This window comes from Notothenia rossii, assembly GCF_949606895.1.
Source record: "Notothenia rossii genome assembly, chromosome: 11".
Taxonomy (NCBI): Eukaryota; Metazoa; Chordata; class Actinopteri; order Perciformes; family Nototheniidae; genus Notothenia; species Notothenia rossii.
The window spans coordinates 4,415,407-4,436,729 of NC_136910.1; the positions used below are offsets into that span (position 1 = coordinate 4,415,407).

Sequence of the window (21,323 nt, forward strand, 5' to 3'; positions counted from 1 at the left end):
TAGCAACATGTTGTACGTTATAGTTAGACATGAAATAATGGTCACCTCCTGTTACTAAAATGAAAAATAGTGACAGATGAGGACATGCGGCCGTCATAGCTCACTTTAGCGAGGATGCAACAGGAAACATCGATTAAAGTCGTCAACAGAGTTCTTAAAGACACGTTCACACAGACGTCCGAAAGCTAAAGGACACAGAGAGAGAGAAAAGTTGTGTATGCATTTTTAATGTTTAGATATAAACTCTGTGAAAGATGAGAGCTTGGAAAAACATTTTAAAAAGTGACAAACATTTGAAAAGAGGTGACAGAGGCATCAGATTGAAGCAGGACTGCACCTGCAGATTGACATTTACTTTAACAATACTCAGAGCTGGTGCTAGAACATGCAGTCTGTAACCTGAAGAACAAAACTAGAGTAATATGAGGTCTACGTCTAATGTATTGCACATATACAGAGAAATGATTATTCAAGTTTGTGATTCGAAAATATCCCCCAGAAGAACCATTTGTACAAGGAAGGCAAAAACAAAAGGCTTCGTATAACCAGACAGTTGTGAAATGAGATAGAAAAGAAACAGAAACTGAGTTTAATGAAACATGTTGAGGTATGATTCAACCTCTCCATGAGTGCTTGATAATTGTGTGACGGGAGCGGTGGATGGAAACACATCAAGCTTTGAGAAATATATCATAACAGTCTTAAATCTCTAATGGCATGTATATCTATTCTGGGAAGTAACCTCAATCTGACACTAACATGACGTTGAAGAAGCAGAGTAGGGATTTAAAGTGTCCTTAAAATGCGAAATTACGATTCTCTGAATGAAATTGGAAATAAACATTTGCCAGAATTTAGAACAAATACTATACTTTTGTTTGCAGTACTCATTTTGGCCACAAGAGGCTGGAGTGCACCTCTAATCTGCGTTTTAATACGGCTTTTAAATGACCGTATTGACTTGATTAAAACACAGTTATAGAATAAGAAAGGAAGGCATCAGTAATTCAACCTAGCTTGTGAACATACAAAGTAAGAGCCTGATACAATTAGGAATTAATTCACCTACCAAAACATCTTTGTTTCCACCCATTTCACAATTAAATATATATAATTAATAGTTTTTCTGAACTACCCGTTCTGAAGTCAACCCAAAGACAGAAAACTTAAGATCAGACTTAAGATGATGCTTTTTGTCTAAGGGGTTCATAATAGATATCAAAAGTGAATTGATAGATCTTATTTTTAAAAAGAGGTTATGCCTGTTAAGTTCAAAACGCATGTCAAAGTCAATCGAATGCACCTTACACTGAAATGAACACTGAAACAAACTACTTCCTGTGGTTGTTAATACATCCTGTTGCATTGATAATCAACTCCTCTCTCTCCAATTATTTCCTCAAGCTTATTGTTTTCATTCACCGCTCCAGAGTCTCCCGATGGCTGATAAATCCCACATATAAAAGCTTGAAGGCAGAAGCTGCCTGTATGCTGGTGAAGAAACATTGCGTGAACAAATGAGGTTATTGAGCATTAAAAAGGCTAATGAATATTGGGTTTACATTCATCAGGTGGTGAGGAAACGGGACAACAGGCCCTTAGTAGCTGAAGTGACTACATATAGGCTGTGCTGCTGCCCCCTAGTGGTCGGGGGTCAACAAGTGGTCATTAATGCAGCTTTAAGACCATCATTTATGCTTGGGAATTCCTCTTTCCCTCTGCAATATGATATGATTTGACTGCAAAGCTACGACCAGGAAACAGTCTTTGTTAGCTACTGAAATGTATAATATGGGCTAAATACACACAGACACACACACACACACACACACACATACATACACATTTGCCGCCAGCACACACACTCAATATTTTTTTTCTGCAATATTCATGAAATTGTTTAAAAAAAGGCAGCAGTTATAGCTTGGATTGATCTAAGAGTTCCTTAATCTAAAAAAATACATGAGGCTTAAGCCTAAAAACTAGCGTCTTTCAGGACATCAACCCTTTTTTCGTTTCTTGTAGAAGGCACACAAACTACCACAAAAGTATAGTCATCATCTTCGAATGTGCAAAAAAAGCTCAGTTTTAATTATTTCCTCAATAAAAAGGAAGTGAGGAGGAGAGAGTTCTTCCCGTTTCTGTGGAGGAAACAGGAAGTCAGGAAGTCAAAGTGGAAATGTGCTTGAAAACCAACACTCTGCATTTCCTCCGTTGGCACGTCGTTAGTTTTAGTGCTGATCAAATAAAAAGGGCAGAGAGTGATGAGCACATTTCTGTATGTTGTCTGCTTTTAATTCAAGATGGTTTCAAAGACACAAGGGGGACGAGGATCTTCAGAGTTAGTGTGGGAAACCCCCACAAAAAAATGGAGTACAATGACACATGGTAGATGAAAGGAAAGCAGCACTTTTTAAGTTTCTCCCTCGTGTTTTCGCTCCAAAAAAACATCAAAAATCCAGCAAAAGAAGGGCCCCATCTGGTCCTTAAGTGTCCTCCACGTCTTTATTCAGAAACAGGTGAGGAAGGGGGGGTGACGGGGGTGACGGGGTCGAGTTTCGGGGCTTCGAGGGCCTGCGGGTTGACGATGACCTGGATGACAAAGTCCTTCTGGATCTTAGTGTCCTGCAGCCGCGTCTTGTCCGTCAGAAGCTTCCCGGAGAAGAACCAGCGCTGGTGAGCGGCGTCGATGTCCTCCTGAGCGTGGAGCTGCTTCTTCAGAAGCCCGATGGAGTCCGCCATCGAGGCGCTGAGACGCAGGTCCGTGCCCGTGGAGAGGCGAACCTGCAGACACACAGCAGGAAGGGGGAAATCAATAATGGACCAATGTGAAAAAGATTCTTTTTTTTCCCATTCTAATCTTTTATTTATATTTGTTATTGAAACTTTGAATGCATGTTGATCTCTTAACCCTTAGGAATAAATGAAGAAGTGTTTTTATTTTTAATTATATGAACTGGCCAGACCGGAAGTGAGGAAATCAATACTGGAACAACCTGAAAAACACACTTTCCCTTATTTCATTATTATTAAGCGTAACATTTATTTTTATTTTTAAGGCCATTTCTTTTTTACATTCAAAAATTAAATTTCTATTTTTTTATGAAACTTTGAATGCGTGTTGATCTCTTAACCCGAATAAATAAATTAAGAAATTACAGAAATTAAGTGTTTTTATTTTTAAATTATATGAGTGTGAAAATCAATACTGGACCAAGGTGAAAAATACTCTTTCCCCCCCATTTTATTTATATATTATTTTATTATTATTTGTATTATCTCAAGTCATTTAAAAAAAATGTTAGGCAATCGGGTATTTTCTTTTGGTTTGTAAGTTATTATGCTTTTATTTATATTATATAGACTTCATAACCTTAACAAAAAAGTTAAAAATAACAAATGATTTCAAAAATAATTCTATAAAGAAAAGTGTTTTTATTTTAAAATGATATCAACTTTCTTTAGTGCTTTTTTATTATATCAGAAGACACAGAGACAACCAAAAACAAGGTTGATGACCATTTCATCAAATACATTGCATTTGCAGCCAGACAGGAAGTGAGGAAATCAATACTGGACTAACGTGAAAAGCACACTTTCCCTTATTTTATTTTATTTATATTGTTGTATTATTATTATTATCTTAAGTACAAATTCTTTATTTTTATTTTTAGGCAATCAGGTAATTATTTTTTCCCCATCCAATGCTTTCATTTATATTATATAGACCTCATAACTCTAAAAAAATTAACAAAAAAATAACTAAAATTATATCAATTTCCTTAAGTGTTTTTATTATATCAGAACTCTCTATATCAGACACAGAGACAATTAAAACATTTAAAAATAAGAGTATAATTTAAAGTGCACCTATCATGCTATATTTGAATAATATAGTGTAGGACCATACCTATATAAGGCATATTTATACTTTGTATTTTTTAAAATACCAAACAGATCATGCATTTTAGCCATTCCTCATTTCACTCAATTTAACACTGTCTTTGCATCATGGGCTGATTCTGTGAGAACAGCACCATCTACAGGCCTGGCATATGTACTACAGCGTCTCCAGCGCTTTCCAACGGCAATGTCCGTGGCTGTCTCCTCCTGATTGGTGGAGTTGGCCCAATAGCTTTAGCGCCACTTCTGTGACATCATAGAAGTGTTCAAATCTGGATCAGTCTGTATCAGATCCGTTGCAGCCCCTTTTTAAGAGATTTGGGTATGGAGGAAAATAGAGAGGGTTGTGTTTTCTGACACTTGGTGAGTTCCCTGGAACACCGGGGACACATATTCATGTAGAAAAGACGTACAAAAGTGCATTTTGCATGATGGGTCACTTTTAAGGGTTCCCTTTAATAAACATGTTGATGACCATTTCATCAAATATATTGCATTTATTGGAAGTGTGGGCAAAGCAAATACGACACGTCATCACTTGCAAACTCCCACTAAATAAGAAAGAAAAGCAACCAAATTCATCTTTAAGGATGTTAGGAGTCAGGAGTCATACCTTGAGCTGGAACTCCTTCTTTGGAGCAGAGGGCGTTTCGGGGCTGTCGTTGGGGTCGTCGTCGCTGCGCTCTGAGATGAGGTTCACAGGAGGAGCCAGGCAGTAAACAGGAAGCTGGTAGCGGTTCCCCAGTTCATCGTAACACTCAGCGAGAGTACCTGGAGAGGAAGGATGAAGAAAAATGAGTGTCCCCTACAGACTTTTAAAGCACTAAGTAGATAATAAGTTGGTTTTGTGGACTACAGAGTGGTGCAGGGATGACGGTAGTAAGCATCACACTGTAAAAACTCAAAATCTTGCCAAGTCTAATATCTCGTCAGAATATGTCTTTAAACTCGTTATAAGACATAATAACTGAAGAGGTAACAATGCAGTGAGATACAGGGTCTTGTTTCTAGACAATAGGCGCTTTCGCACCGGGGGTACTTTTCCCAGTATAGTTCCGAAAATGTGCGTTCACACCAAAAATGTCCGGAACTAGAATTTAGTTCATGAGAACCTTTTCAGTCCCAGGCACTTTCGAGGGAAAAAAGGTTCCCATTTCTGATTGGCTGGGCGGAATGCAAACCACGCCCCGTAAAGCTCCCAAAAGGTTTTGTGAAGCCGCCATTTTATTTTCCTCTTATTAGCATTAGCCCAGCGCGCTAACGGAGAGAGAATAACTTATGGCACCAAACACAGATTCAAACTAAAGTAACCAGCCTGTTTGGAAAATGTAAGAAGTAGAAAGTACAGGTATTTGTGTTCAACATGTAAGAAGTAGAAAGTACAGGTATTTGTGTTCAACATGTAAGAAGTAGAAAGTACAGGTATTTGTGTTCAACATGTAAGAAGTAGAAAGTACAGGTATTTGGGTTCAAAATGTAAGAAGTATAAAGTACAGGTATTTGTGTTCAACATGTAAGAAGTAGAAAGTACAGGTATTTGTGTTCAAAATGTATGAAGTATAAAGTACAGGTATTTGGGTTCAACATGTAAGAAGTAGAAAGTACAGATATTTATGTTCAAAATGTAAGAAGTAGAAAGTACAGGTATTTGGGTTCAAAATGTATGAAGTATAAAGTACAGGTATTTGGGTTCAAAATGTAAGAAGTATAAAGTACAGGTATTTGTGTTCAACATGTGAGAAGTAGAAAGTACAGGTGTTTGTGTTCAACATGTATGAAGTAGAAAGTACAGGTATTTGAGTTCAACATGTAAGAAGTAGAAAGTACAGGTATTTGGGTTCAACATGTGAGAAGTAGAAAGTACAGGTATTTGGGTTCAACATGTGAGAAGTAGAAAGTACAGGTATTTGTGTTCAACATGTATGAAGTAGAAAGTACAGGTATTTGTGTTCAACATGTAAGAAGTATAAAGTACAGGTATTTGGGTTCAAAATGTAAGAAGTATAAAGTACAGGTATTTGAGTTCAACATGTAAGAAGTAGAAAGTACAGGTATTTGTGTTCAACATGTGAGAAGTAGAAAGTACAGGTGTTTGTGTTCAACATGTGAGAAGTAGAAAGTACAGGTATTTGAGTTCAAAATGTAAGAAGTCAATGTAAAAAGTAGTCAGAAAAATAAGTAGTAACGAAGTATTTGTACTCCACTACTTCCCGGCTCTGCTCACCGTGTGGCAGAGTGATGCTGGCTCCGTCCACTATAGCCTGGGCCAGGTCGTGGTCGTTGCACTCCAGCGCCACAGTAGCAGCTTTCAGAGCGTCCCAGATCTCCTTTCGGCCCTCGAAGGCGGGCGCCGTGTCCCAGAACTCGTCCCTCTTGCTCCGCAGCTGGCCCTCCGTCATCGGGTAGTCGCTCTTCCACTTGGGGCGGTCTTTCTTCAGAGGCTCGTTACGTCCTGCGAGGGGAAGGAGAAGCAAGGGAGGGTCGTTAGGTAGTGAACAAGTGTGGTACAGGTACTGATGTCTGGAAACTCTTCAGGACAAACACTGCTTTTATATTCATATTTAACTATTCTCTAAAACAGTGGTTCCCAACCGGGGGTACGGGGACCCCTAGGGGTACTTGAGGGGATCGCAGGGGGTACGTAGTAGGGATGGGAATTTGAAAGCAAATGTGTATTCGAATATTCGAACCCCCAAAAAACGGTTAACCAGTTAACCGAAATGTACATATCCTATATATAAAAAAAACTATTGGGTAAAAAAAAAAATTCCCAAAAATGTTTTCCCAACATTTTTTTTCAATAATTTTTGGAAATAAATACATACATGTTCAAATAAGTATAGAAACCAAGTCGAATTTGTCAATTGTATTGAACTGGTGATCACAGTTTGACAGCCATAGGCCTACAGCTTTCATGTGGAGGCGATTCACAATCAGGCCAGCTGTAGAGAAGACCCTCTCAGCTGGAACGGAGGTTGCGGGTATAGCAAGGTATAGCATGTATATATACGTTTAATTTGGCATAGTTTGACCTCTACACCGCACTCACTAACCTGATCGAAATATTTCCACACATTACTCCTTTTTGACGCCATGTCTGTTGTGTAGGATTCTTCATGTACTTTGCCGCCACACGGTTGCCAAGTAGCGCTTATTGTTGTTTAGGCTGACCACCCATGTGCCGCGAGTGTTGACAGGGGGCGAGGGAGCACGCTCATTAACTGTTAGCGCCGGAACCTCGCAACGGCTGCGGAGCGCATTTGCGCCGCATTTGGGCCTAAGATGAGGTTTGAGTCCGCGTGATCTGCGTGTAGGGAGGGGCAGCAGCCATATCATTGGCTAGAACTAGCTAGATCTGATGGATTTGGACATAAACACGAGTGAAGTATAACCGGTCGCGAGAGAGAGATCAGCACCTGCAGCTCTGCCCGCAGTGAGGGACCGGTGAGCGGAGCAAAACACACCTTTAGACGTCAACTAACACATTTAGCTATAGCACTGTCGTATGTATTAAATTATTCAATTTGATCATATGTAATCAACTTAGACATCCCTACCAAAAAAATTAATTAAAAAATGAATAACTCATATTCGAATATCTGAATAATTATTCGAATACCTGAATAATTTCAAATATTCGATTAATCGTTCCCATCCCTAGTACGTAGGTCGCTGGCGTTAAAAATAAATAAAAATAGCGCAAGTCATCGCCAAATAAATAACTTTTGTCTTACATGAATACAGAAAATAACAATGTTTCTTTTCAAATATGACGGATAAAAACCTACTGTTCAGAGGGGAGGGGAGACATTATTGGCTTCCTAAATAAGTAGTGAGTCTTAACATAATTGTTTTACCTGACAACAAGTGTACATTTCAAGTTTAAAGTTTTGTATTCAATGTGAGTTATACAAGTGACTTTCATTTTGGAGCAGTTGGGTTAAACACGATAACAAAGGGTTTAATACACGAAAGAATGTAGGCAAATTATAAACAGATGAGTGAGGGGGTTTATTTATAGAATGGCGACGAGCTCAAGGGGTACACGAGACAAAAATCATTGGGAAAGTTTTTGTGTCATTGGTGCGTCCTAAAGATTTTGATATTTCTTAAAGGTCGCCTATTATGCAAAATCCACTTCTCCATGTCTCTTCTACATCAACATGTGTCCCCTCTTCTTCATGTCTCTTCTACATCAACATGTGTCCCCTCTTCTCCATGTCTCTTCTACATCAACATGTGTCCCCTCCTCTTCATGTCTCTTCCACATCAACATGTGTCTCTCTTCTTCATGTCTCTTCTACATCAACATGTGTCCCCTCTTCTCCATGTCTCTTCTACATCAACATGTGTCCCCTCTTCTTCATGTCTCTTCTACATCAACATGTGTCCCCTCTTCTACATCAACATGTGTCCCCTCTTCTTCATGTCTCTTCTACATCAACATGTGTCCCCTCTGTGGAAAGAGACTCTGAAAGTTTCAGGAACAAAGATTCTCTCTCTTTTTGATCCATTTCTATAAAAACCTGTCTGAAAATGAGCTGATCAGATTTTGGCCACTTTATGATGTCATAACGATGTTTTGTCTTGTGTAACCATTAGCCAATCAGCAACCAAGGTAACTTTTCCATTACAGTTTAGTGTCTGGCGCAGTAACTATAGTAACGCAGTGTAGACGGAGCCGTGACGTCATCTTCAATGAGAACCACAAAACCAACATCAGCCGTTAGCTGTTAGCACTCAGAGCTCACAGCTCCTCATATCTGTTCAGAAACTAGACAAAAGTTAAACAAGAACAAACCACAGACTGTCTGTGTCATGGAGAATACAGTCGCTGCTTTATTTATGTCTGTAGGCCGTTGTTGTGAGTGTGGACGGTCGGAGCATATACTGCGTTAGCTTAGCCAAGCTCCATTCAGAAAACACACATTTTAAAAAGGTGTTTCGCCTGCCATCTGTCTGCAGACTTGTCAAAGCATTAATTCATGGTTTTTACTAACCGGTATCAGTATGTTGTTACTTCGGCATTATTTTGAAACGTGTATTACAATTAAATCACGGTCAAATATGTTCATTGTGTTGTAGTTGTAGCCCCCTTGCCGTCACTAGTTTAGCATATTCAGCCCGGTTGTTGGCCCGGAAAGAACCTCGATTTTGGGGAGCCAGAAAAACTGTGAAAAGGCACCCGTTAGCCGGAACTACCCCTAGTGGAAACGCAACAAAAAACGGGCCGGGTTTGGCACGGCACGCTTAAACGGTGCTACGCGCTGCAGTGGAAACGTGCCATAATAGTACATTTGCAAAAAACACATTTGAAGTGATGTGATAACCCTAAACCAGTTTTTATTGTGCACAATTGTTATGACTGTCATTTACTGTATTCTTACTGACATGGAATTCATTTTGTAATGCTTTTCCAGTACCACCACTGATTATAATGAATGTTGTAATCACGTGTAAGTATGCACACCATAATGCAATGTATAGGTAGGTTTATGAGTAACACAATGTTCCCATAAACATCCTGTGCTTCCCTCTCGTATCACACACAGCGCTGGCAGCAGAGAGAAATGCTAGCTGCCGCGCTGTGTCACCCTGATCTAACATTAGGAGGTCATCATTTGCAATATTCATGAAGCATGTGTAGAACTATATCTGTCCGGTAACCTTACCTGTGTTTCCCACCATTCAATATTAACACAAAGCACACCTAGGCCAGCAGAGCACTCACATTAGTGGAGGTCTGAGGACGCATGCTAACACGCTAGCATCAGGACAGGTAGCGAGCCTTTCTGATCACCACTCACCAGTTACATGTGTCAACAATTACGGTTTATTCTGCAAGCTATGGGCTCCAGTCAAAGACACCACGATTAACCCCACCTGGAATAGACCCTTTGCTAAGTCCCGCCCCTCAAATGCAGACTAGCCAATCATAGTGTCCATCCTACTCCTACTAATACTACTACAAATTTGAAGCAGATTTTTTTGTACTTTCAAGCTGATGGTAAAACATGCATATTGCATTTCTGAGAGTGACAATTGTTACTATTCTACATTAAAACCTTTGGCACTAACATTAACAGAGAACGTTAGCACATCACTAACCAGCGTTAGCTTGTTTAGCTACTAAAGAAATACTACACTATACTGGATATGTCCCTTTTTATATATATATATATATATATATATATATATATATATATATATATATATATATATATATATATATATATATATATATATATATATACACATATATATATATATACACACAGTCTTTGATGAATACTCATGCTGCTTTTACTTTTAAATGATTGTACGGTGCATAAAGAGCTACCCCATATTAGAAGAACAGTATTGCACCTTAATTTAATTTGAATAAACTGTGGTTCACTTTTAAAGTTCACTGTAATCTGTAGGCTTTAGCATTAGCTTCCACATGTTTGCTCTTGAATCAGTTTGATATCCTGGATCTACTTCCCAACACATCATGTGGGCCAGTCTGTCTGCTTCTCATTGAAGTCACTATACATGTTTCTAATTATACCATAATATTTATTTACGGGTGTAATAAGTGACAGAGTTAATTGAGCTAAAGCTGGGCAAAGGAAAGGCACAATGGTCTTGTTTTGCTTTGTCTTTGGCAGTACTTGAACAGAACTACCCAACTGTCACTCACTTTATACTTGTCAAAACGTCACTTAAGACACACTTAACGTCTATTCCAGATGCCTGAGACAGACAAGCCGGTCACTGAGGAGGAGTGAAGTGATGGAAAGTATGAAGGAGACAGCACAGATACAGGAGGTTGCATTTCTTTCAAACTAATTATTTAGAGTGCAGGCGGCTCAGGAGGAGCAGTTTGGAGGACGTGGGGCGGTGTAGGATTAGCACTCGGAGAGGAGAGAATCCAAAGTGAGGCGAAGGAAGAGTCAGTGCCACTCAGACAGAGTAGAAGTGGACATGTGGCGTCTACGTTAGGGATGCCAGCGATTATTCGATTTTTCGAATATTCGTTACAGTCTCCATAATCAATATTTTTTCTTTTTTTAATATATTTTTTTATTATTATTTATGTTTTTAATTTTTTTCCTGGCTTAGTTTCAACCAAAATATAGACTAATGCTAATAATAGTAATAGTATTAATAATTGTAAATGGCTATTGGTCACACCACCAGTTTTGGGTTGGGTCTGCGTCGGCGAATAATCGATTACTATTCGCCGGGGCTGTCCGATTTTCGAATTTGATCATGGTCAGTTTCTGGCATCCCTAGTCTACGTAGAAGACAAATGGGGATTCAAGTGGAGTAAATATCCTTATGGGGTCCATAAATTACACAATAAGACCGACAGGTGGCCATACAACAGTTATACCAGTTCTTATGTCCAAAACTATAACAGAGGCATTCAACTAACGAGTATTGCTATCATTGATTAATCTGCAGATCTCAATAACTAAAGCAGCGTCTGCTCAATGAAACATCGAGAAAATAGTGAGAAATGTCAAAAGTGATCAAATTTATTGTGTTGTCCAACGAAACAGTAAGAAAACAAAAGATGTTCGGCTTACTTTGATGTAAAAATGGCAAGAACAAGCAGCAAATGCTCACATTTAAGAAACTGGAGCCATTACATGTCGTGATTAGTGGTTTCAAAATGGACGTAAACTATTTATTTAGCAGCAAAAACGTTTAATAATGTAGCTAATTATTTTTCTCATATGTAAATAAAGGGAAGAGAGCTCAAGTTGTAGATAACAGCAAACACAACGACCCTGTGGTAAAAAGATACTTCCTGTTTACAAGAAGGGGGGGTCGTGTGTTCAGGGCATGGATGTAGAAAGAGCAACGGTGCAGGGGCATTTCCCCCCCATTTACTCCGAGGGGAACATACATGGTGTGACTTTGAAATTGCCTGAAATTCACCAAAAAGCATCCTCTTCTCAGATAAGAGGCTTTCAGGTCATTTTGAGGAACCTCCAGAACAGAGTTTGTCAATTCACCTCAGTGGCAATTGTAAAAACACAAAGTAGTGAAAACATTAATGCTCACTTTCAGGTTCATAGGGTGCGTTTCACTTCTCTTATTTTTCATTTCCTCGCTCCTCGGGCTCGGTTTCACCGGAAGTTGATTTGTCTGCGCCATCTTGAGTAGCGTCCCAGTGGCATTATTTTTGCTGGAGGCCCGAGGAGTGATAACGGAGGAGGGATAATCGAGGAACTACCAGACCATCCTCCGGTGAAATCCTCAGACACTTGCCCCGCCCCCTTACGTGTGTATCGCTCACTGATTGGACGATGCAGCGCATGCACTGAACAGCTGTGCGCCGTCATCACAAACGGACGTCGCTTCACGTGACGCTCCGGAGCAAACAACGTCCCATATATATGAATATATTTATAGTAATGTATCCTGTAATTTATTCCAAGTGTTTTAATGATGAGAAAAGGGGATATAAGCATGTATAAAAAGCAGAGATGGCAAAAGTACACTCATCCTTTCCTCAAGTAGAAGTACAGATACTCGTGTTTAAAAATACTCTGGTGAAAGTAGAAGTACTGACTAAACTTCTTTACTCAAGTCAAAGTAAAGAGGCTTTGAAATGTACTTCAGTAAAAAGTACCCATAACTACCAGCTGTTTTAAAGAGTACCTGACCTCCCTTTATATTAATAGAACAATAATGTCATTGTTAGCTAATGAATGTTTCCATGCTGAACAACGGCAACATGACAACGTTTCCATTGGTCCCTCTTCTTTAGAGAAGACCAGGAAATGATGGATACACAGATCGTGTTCAAATCAATAGGCACGCAATGACTCTAAATAATAAGGATCACGCCACCAAACACACATTCAGACTAAAGGAACCAGCCTGTTTGGAAAATGAGAGAAGTAGAAAGTACAGGTATTTGAGTTCAACATGTAAGAAGTAGAAAGTACAGGTATTTGTGTTCAATATGTAAGAAGTAGAAAGTACAGGTATTTGTGTTCAATATGTAAGAAGTAGAAAGTACAGGTATTTGTGTTCAATATGTAAGAAGTAGAAAGTACAGGTATTTGGGTTCAAAATGTAAGAAGTCAAAGTGAAAAGTCGTCAGGAAAATAAGAAGTGGAGTAAAATACTGATACCAGAAAAATGTACTTAAAGGTGGAGTAGGTAATTCACTTCAGAAACACTTGTTATATTCCATGGAATGCTCTTAACATCCCGAGAGCAATGAATACATAAAAAAATATCATCTGTGGAAGCCGTAGTGCTGTAAAAAGCACGACCAATCATCTGAGCCAGCCCGGCTAAAATAACTGGATGGCCTACCTGCCTGTCAGCCTCCCATCTGTGCACAAACTTATCTCGTGCCCTCATTGGTCATGTGCGCGTTCGTGTGTTGGAGGAGGGGCTCTGTCAGGAAGACTGAAGGAAGTGGCAGATTTTTACCGGTTGTGTATTTTTAAATTCTAGCACACTCGAGCTGGTTTCTCCATTCTTACCTATACCCTACCTTTAAGTGACGTAACAAAGTATTTGAACTCCACTACTTCCCACCTCTGCTGAAAAGCAGGCGGTAACAAAAGGAAGGGTTTTAACCAAATCTAAAGTAAAACACCCCAAAATGAAGACATGAAGCAATGCATTACTGACGCATTAGGCAATAAGGGGGTGATTTCCTCCAGCTGTGCTCATAAAGCAGGTGCCACGTGATGCAAGTTGGATTTATGAGCGTCAATAAAAATACGTCGTAAACAAAGTATGAGGATCATATCCGGCTTCTCTGTGCTGCAGGATACAAACACAACAACAAATAAAGGGTGGCTCTGAAAGTATTACCTGCTCCGGGGAAAACTATGTTCAATGTGTCCTTGGCGCTGAGAAGACATTTAACACATTCCTCTGACGTGAGGCGATTAATGAAAGCAGGGTGTTTTCTGTGTTCCTCTTTAAACGCAGACGTCCGTGAGCAGTGGGTTCGGAGGGAAGTTTTCCCTTTAACCGGACACATTGTGGATCTACTTTTTTCTCCGAGGGCCACATACAGAAAAATATACGAAGGGCTGGTTCGCTCACTAGAGGTATACTGCCTGGGTAGATTTCAAGCTTCTTATGTAAATCAGTTATTATATCAACTAAGATTTGTTTACAAATGTTTCCAACTTTAATTGTTTGAATTGTATAATAAGAACTGGACACAGCGTGGGAGGCGGGGTCTTGTTCTTTCCTATGAGAGCTGCTCATTGGCTCATCTTTTGAGAGAGCGAAACAACATAGATTACCCAGCATGCCTGGCTGTCAGAGCAGAGAACCCGTATGTGCGCTCACAGAGCATGTGCCCCTTAAGCCCCGCCCCCCCACTCTCGTCTCAGTAGAAAGAAAGGAGACAGAAAATAAATCTAGATTTGGCTTTTAGTGCATTTTACAACTTTAAGGACCGAATGATTCTAATAAGGGCTATAAAATAGTTCATACTGGGTAGTTTATTTAGTTTAAAAAAAAGTATCCGCTGATTTACAGATGTCTCTTTCCCAATGTTAGTCAATGGGAAAAAGTCTTTCTGGGCCCAGAGACGTCACGGACTGATACGGAAGTTGCAGTACCGCCGTTTGGACACAACGAATATTTTCATCAGAGTCCGGCGCACATGGGGGCTTGGTGGGTACAATACCGTGATATATATTTGTACATATATTTTTAATTTTGTCATACGAACATAGCTACAGTGTAGTTATGACGATGAGAATCTTAGGTCACAGGCTCCTCCAACGGTGCAACACAATAAAACAGGGAAATATATTGCCATTATACTATTTTAATTTGCTGAGGGCTGTTTCAAAATGGGCCGCATTTGACCCCCGGGTCGTAGTTTGGACACCCATGATCTACAGTATGACTGGATTTCCTCAGGGCTCAGAAACACAGAAAGACACACACACACACGTTATCTTATCGCTGCATTCAGCTTTCTGCAGCTACAGTCTCTGTGCCGACACAAAGTCCTTTGTAGCATCTGTAACTTTTGAACTCAGAATGCTCAGCAGAAACAATAAATTAAATTGAAGACGGTACGAAAATATTTCAAATTCTCAGCTGTTTACCACTGACCCAACCAGAGCCTTTTAAACCTCTACATTTCCTTTGAAGTCGACTTAACAGAAAAACTCTCCATCTTCTTTTATGCTGGTAAGCTTTTGATCTCAATGTTCATTTCCACAGAGAATCTTAAAATATACTTAGAGATTAGGCTATTACATTCCTGGGGGTCAACGGTCTCTTTTATTGTACTTAACTCAGCACTAGCAACAAATACAGCTCCTAATGTGTCCTAATTCTAACGCAAAGCATTTACTATACTTATTCATTTACTGCATTTTGAGGCAGGGACCAATATCTGAGAACCTACAAATGTTGAAAAGAAACATTGGCATTGGTCGGTGACTTACATATTTTTTATTGAAGTTATTTTCATTTAGCCTTACTGTTAATATTGAACTGAGAATCGTACAACCCAACAAATAATCCAAGCTGTTCCTATACAAAATAATACTATGTTAGCTACATCTTAAGGGGCCTACACACCAAACTGACACCAAAGAACACGTCCCGACGGACCCGACTGTTGCGTCGCCTAGCGTCTCTGCGTCTTGGCCATGTGTCGCACTGGAACACACCGAAAAGACTTCGGTCGACGGCCAAGACGCACGTACGAACTGCGCATGCGTGAGTGGCAATAACTCTCCTTCCCAGCAGGCGGCGGTAGTGTGTATTCGTCATTCAAAAGAGGCAACAACCGGAAGACAGACTGCGTGATACGCCGAGAGAAGAAGAACAGACTGCGTGATATAAACAAACAACAAATAGCGTGTTCCATTTTCACTCTACAGCGAGAAGCTCATGGGGCTTTCCCCAACCTGTGTCGAGAGCTGGAGTTAAAGGAAATCTCACATTTGCCTTCTTAATAGTTTGTTTGGGTCCCTCACTTCCGTTTCGCTTCTCATGCACTGATTCGCTAAGCTGAACAGCCAATCAGAGTGATTTCTTTTGCCGACTGCCTTTAGCCGACAGTCGGCTCCGGAAGGTGTCGGCACGACCGAAAAGACACGACGGGGCGGGACACACCAATCTGAGTAGGGACGCTCATCGACGGCCAGACATCTTTCGACGCCAAAAATCGGCTTGGTGTGTCAGGACCTTTAAGGATGTATAACATATTCTGTCACTGTTGATCAAAACAAACCACCACTTCCACTTTATAGTGATTATAATCATTAACTATAGCTAGAATAATCACTGCATTTTGAAGATGAATACCAATATGTGCTAAAAAAAAAAAAAAAAAGGGGGGAGAATTACCAAAACAACCCAAAAAAACACACTAAATGATATCAATTCCACTTTACAATCATTATTGAGTGGAGGTGTCACTTAGATAAATATATAATCCACCAAATATGACCAGGTTTTCAAGCTATCTTTTAAAATACTTGCTTTAAAGACTGTTGTTTAAACCTGTTTTACCAAGCCTTTTCGACCGCAAATTTGTTTTGATTTATCATTAGGAAAATGTGAGTTAAAAAGGCAAAACCTGTACATAAAAAACAACCCACATTTCAGTCAATTAGGAAAAACCCTTTACTGCTTGGGAAGAAGTGAACCTAATCACCCCAAACTGTTGAATGAAAACCACATGAGCTTTCTGTGTATTTGACGTCTTCCTCTGAGAGTAAAGCAGAGTCGATTTGTCTCCAGTTAGAGAAGTCATTGACGCAGCGGGACATGATGGGACTTGTTCTTTTTGATCCAAGCCTGGTCTAGCAGGGAGTTTCTGTAGATACCTATCAGGGTGGGGAATTACCACAAACCCCTGCCAAAGCTCGGGGAACATTGGCTGTAAAGACTTTAAAAAGTGTATCCATTGGGCATTTTGGCAGGAAACAAAGAGAGATGAATCATTATGAATTCTGCTTTAAAATCTGTATCAGCTGTTTGTTCTGTCCCTTGATACTGATGTGATTAAAAGCTGGAGTCATTCTTAAAAAACGTCCTGTCTTTCTGAACTGGAGACAATGTTGGAAAAAGACTGACTGAGAAACTTTCCATCGGTGAAGTTGGATGAAACAAACGGGACAGAACCTGCATCCAAATGAAAACCAGACACTGATTCCTAAACAGTCACTTTGAAGAAAGAACAGATATGCAACAAGCTGCACTTAATCACCTCCACCATTTTATTTTGAGTACAATAATCCCTCTTTTAAATGTTGATTTATATAGCTGGAACCTTAAGGTTGTTTCCCATCCTAAGGGAGTTGTAACGGGACAACTTTTGTCCATACTTGGCTTTTTATACGGCATATGGTATAAATGAACACCTGATGTATCATCATGATTGTATTTTGTTCCTCTATTGTGTTAACACAGGGTATATGCAGGAATCCTGAAGTCAAATGTAAAACCTTTTAAGACCTTTTTTAAGACCCTCTCCATACATTTTAAGACCTCATCGCCACTTGGAGTTCTAACCGGTTACCTTGGCGACACACTTTACCTCACATTGACTATATACAGTATTGATTGTAATTCCTCCTTATCTTCCAACCATTTGGACGCAGACTTGCATTTCCCCATAACGATGTTGCTTAGCAACCGGCGTAAACGGAACTTCGCGCGCTATCAAGCAGTGAGCGTGCGATGTCCTGTTCAGATGACTTCAAACCCAACGGGATGCCATAAATAAACTACACAGAATCACACTACACACCTACGCAATGATTACATTCAGGCAGACTGTAGAATACAACCTCTTTGGACCATTTATATACTTATTGAAAACAAGCTGCAAAATGTAATACCTTGGAAAAATGCTGTTTAATACTTTTTAATAGCCTTCACTTTCACTAAATTGATTTATCAACTTTTAATACTTTTTAAGACCCCGCGGACCCCCTGTAACCTGGTTTAATGTTCAAAAAGCTCTTTATTTTTCTCATACTGCCTGTGTCGCAGCACCTCTTTTTACCCTCTGTCTGAAACCAGAGCCCAGTCTGCTCCGATTGGTTAGATTTTAGCCTTTGTAGGCCAATTACATGCACACAAACCTAGGTAACACACTACAGGAAAGGGAAAACCCCTAAACAGTACAATAGGGCCTCTCTAAGGTTAATCCAATAAACATTAGGGCGGTGGTGGCGAAGTCCATACATGAGAGTAACACCAACGTCACTTCCGGGGCGAAAATGTTACTCTCATCTATGAAAATCGATAGCCTACTGCTATATTTAACCATATATCGAGCCCGATCGTCCATTTCCAATGGCTTAATGTAACTGTTTGCCTGACTGGCCATCGTAATCGGGCTCTTTGAAGATCCAAAAATCCACGGTTTTCTTAAATTTCTGATCGGATTAGCAAAAACTTCAGAATTTGTATTGACCGCCGTTCAAATGACAGCGTTGTTTTCCCCCAAAAGTGGGCGGAGCCGTACTTTTTGACCGGAAGTGACGCATTTGTTACTCTCATGTATCGGGACATGGCTTGGCAACTGGAAGGGCACCAGTTAAATTCCCGGAAAGACCTACCGAGGTGTCCGTCCCCTACACTGCTCCCCGGGCGCCGTACATAATGGCAGCCCACTGGCTCCTAAAACTAGGATGGGTCAAATGCAGAGAAACCGTTTCGTTACATAGTACCTGTACTACGTAATGACAATAAGTTGAATCTTCTTCAATTAAGTATGTTCATTGTTGTCTGGAGTCAAAACTTTGCAGATATTCAGAACGTCTGCCAATACAGCTGTGTGGTGCCTGCGTCATTCAGTTTTGTAAATATAACATTTTTTTCGCTAAGAGCTTAAACAGCAATCCAAATACCATCCGTCACTATCAAACACAAGTGTCAGAGAACAAAACAAAGCCAGTGTTTATCTTTAGAAGAATGTTATCTTCCAGGAAGGTAGATAAAAGTAACATCAAGTCCCTGGTGTGAAAAATAAACGTTGGGAATCAGTGTGACCTCAGTGTTGCCATTTACAGTAACAACAACCCCCTGCTTGGTCACTATGTCCTCATTAAAAACTGCAGAGTGCTGTTCACGAGGCTCCCATAACACCACTTTTAAGATAGCAAGTGGACCGACAAGCTCACCGTTTGCCGGATTATATGTGAGGTTTGAAATTGTTGGCTGAGGAAATTGCTGGCCTTGGTATTGGTGCAGAGTCAGGGAAAGGTGGGCGTAGTAGTGTGGGTGATTTTGGTTTTTAATCACAGCTAAAAGCGGGTCTGGGATAGTAGAGTTTGTCAGGGTGGTCAGCGTAAACATCACAAGAGAGTAACACCACAGTTTGTGTGATAGCAAAATAGGAAAGGAAATTCCTCCAAGTAGAAAAACGGCAAGAAAATGAGGCTGACTATTGCCCTGTGGGGAGGAAACTCGCTATGGAAGTGCTGAATGTAGATATACAGGTGAACAGTCAATGCATTTCATTAACAGTTACAACTAAGTCTCTTGGAAATGTCCTCATGCATTACTTTCTCTTGATACTTGTCTTATAAGAGAGGTAGTTCAGCATGTGTGACTGTAACAACATGAGTAAACACATTGGTATGAGACAAGTGTGTGCAGTTTTATGTAAAGCCCTTCCACACAAATCCCTGATCATGGAGGTGCAACAAATAGTCCTCTGGTTGTCTTTCAGTGTCCCCACAGAAAAACTAAAGATGATCAAGGAGGTGAAACCCAATCACACGCTGACACTTGAGATGCTTTTAAGTCTGCTGCAGGAGTGAAACACACCTGGATACATTGAGTCTCAACCACTTCTGGTGGTGTTTTGATCATTGTGTGCACTTTAATGTGTATTGGGTGTCTGGAAGCCTAATTTGCATGCAGTAAAGCAGAAGTAGACCTTTTATCAGATGCCACAACTCATATTTTTTTACACAATGAATCAAAACTAGCCTCATGTTGCTTTCACTAACGTTAACAAAGTGGAAGTGGAACTTATAAGTAGTGGTGTTGCAAGAATACAAGATATTTAAGTGAAGCACACAAGTCTTACCTCCTCGTCCACCATTCCTGGAGGACCCTCGGCTCTGTGTGTCCTCCCAACCTTCCCAGTATCTCCCCACACATCCTCCCATGGTTGTAGGGCTTCAGACGATTTCCACTAGCTGAGAAGGGGGCCCATCGCGGAGGAAGACGATAAACTAGGTCCGATTTGGAGCACGGGTTGCAGGTCCAATGTTGCAAACCTATGGGTCATCCGTAGCGGCAAACACAGGGAAGCTTTGGTGCCTGATAGTCTGAGAAATACCTGCAAAAATGTTGCTTAAATGCGTTTTCTCTTATGTCCTATCTGTGTTTGACACGACCCCACCGGATTGAAAACTAGACCCTACACTACAAGTTTGAAAACAGCAAGTCGACAGCTACAGATATCAAACTATTATTTTTACAATGTCAGAATACAACGAGCAGCATGTCAGATATTCAACTTGCCTGCAAACTAAATGCTGAAGTCCACCTTCTTCAAGCTAACAAGCTAATAGGGCCAACCGTGGATGTGGAAAGAAAACAGGATACTCCGTTCACTCGTATGAGAGTTGCTCAGTGGCGCATGAATCCCAAAATACAGCGACTGAAGATTCAGAAAGAACCAGGATCATCCGGGGCCTCGTTGTTACGGAGCATGCGCACTTGAGTGTTCCCTTAAGCCCCACCTCCAAACTCAGTCCACTGAATGGAGAGGAGAAAATAACTCTGAATTCTGCTTTTTACAACTTCTTAGACCCTAATTATTTAAACAAGGGCAATGAAAGTGTTCGAGTAGGGTAGTTTAATAAGCTAAAAAAAGATGGGTACGCTGATTTATAGAAGTCTCTTTCCTCAATGTCAATGGAAAAAAGTATATTTCGGCCAAAACGACGTCACGGAAGCTGTAGTAACACCGTTTGAACACTACGCCCATTCATAAAAATCTGCTTCAACGTTCGGCGCACTTCCTGGCTAGCTAGCTACTACAACATCAGTAAACACACACTTCCGCACACTCGTGACCATATTCCAGTACGTTTTAGTTTCCTCCAAAGGTAGTAGATAGTTACAGTTTCCAGCAGAGTTCGGTAGATCGCTTCAGTTATTTGCGGTTGCCTCCAGATTTAGTTTTTCCTCGTTAAATCCCACAGACGTTACTTCCCTCTCTGCTGGACTTTTCCACGCATGCGCAGAAACACACAGGCATGTGTTGTGTTCTTTTACGTCAGGAAAAAAAGCTATCAGGTTCAGAAACTTGCCGAGTATGTTTTGACATACGAGGAATTTGCCTTGGTATATGGTGCATACATAAACACAGTTACAGGCATTATGTTTGAATACATTGTTTTTTTAATGATACCGGTCGTTTTATTTTAAGTTTTAACAGCAATATT

General features: G+C 40.2%; 1 protein-coding gene across 5 annotated transcripts; it reads right to left on the reverse strand.

Moving 5' to 3' along the window:
- Nucleotides 1-207: 207 nt before the first annotated feature.
- On the reverse strand, nucleotides 208-21,139 carry ubtd1b (ubiquitin domain containing 1b). 5 transcript variants are annotated; one of them, XM_079659278.1, is made up of 5 exons: nucleotides 21,000-21,124; nucleotides 19,955-20,147; nucleotides 6,128-6,355; nucleotides 4,517-4,674; nucleotides 208-2,784 (listed from the first exon to the last, which is right to left on the reverse strand). In XM_079659278.1, the coding sequence occupies exons 2-5, from the start codon at nucleotides 20,034-20,036 to the stop codon at nucleotides 2,506-2,508; spliced, it is 747 nt and encodes a 248-aa protein (XP_079515404.1). In that variant the 5' UTR covers nucleotides 20,037-20,147; nucleotides 21,000-21,124; the 3' UTR covers nucleotides 208-2,505. The 5 variants fall into 5 exon arrangements, with proteins under 5 accessions (XP_079515404.1, XP_079515403.1, XP_079515402.1 ...); XM_079659277.1 differs by having other exon boundaries at nucleotides 20,395-21,106; XM_079659276.1 differs by having other exon boundaries at nucleotides 19,955-20,209; nucleotides 20,395-21,106.
- Between the last annotated feature and the right edge of the window lie 184 nt (nucleotides 21,140-21,323).

What these genes read in the sequence shown, in the direction of transcription:
- ubtd1b (XM_079659278.1), bottom strand. Translation starts at nt 20,036, where the DNA reads ATGGGAGGATGTGTGGGGAGATACTGGGAAGGTTGGGAGGACACACAG. An exon ending in CAGGAATGGTGGACGAGGAG is followed by an intron (nt 6,356 to 19,954) that starts GTAAGACTTGTG and finishes TTCCCCTCGCAG; the next exon opens with GACGTAACGAGCCTCTGAAG. An exon ending in CAGCATCACTCTGCCACACG is followed by an intron (nt 4,675 to 6,127) that starts GTGAGCAGAGCC and finishes CTTCCTCTCCAG; the next exon opens with GTACTCTCGCTGAGTGTTAC.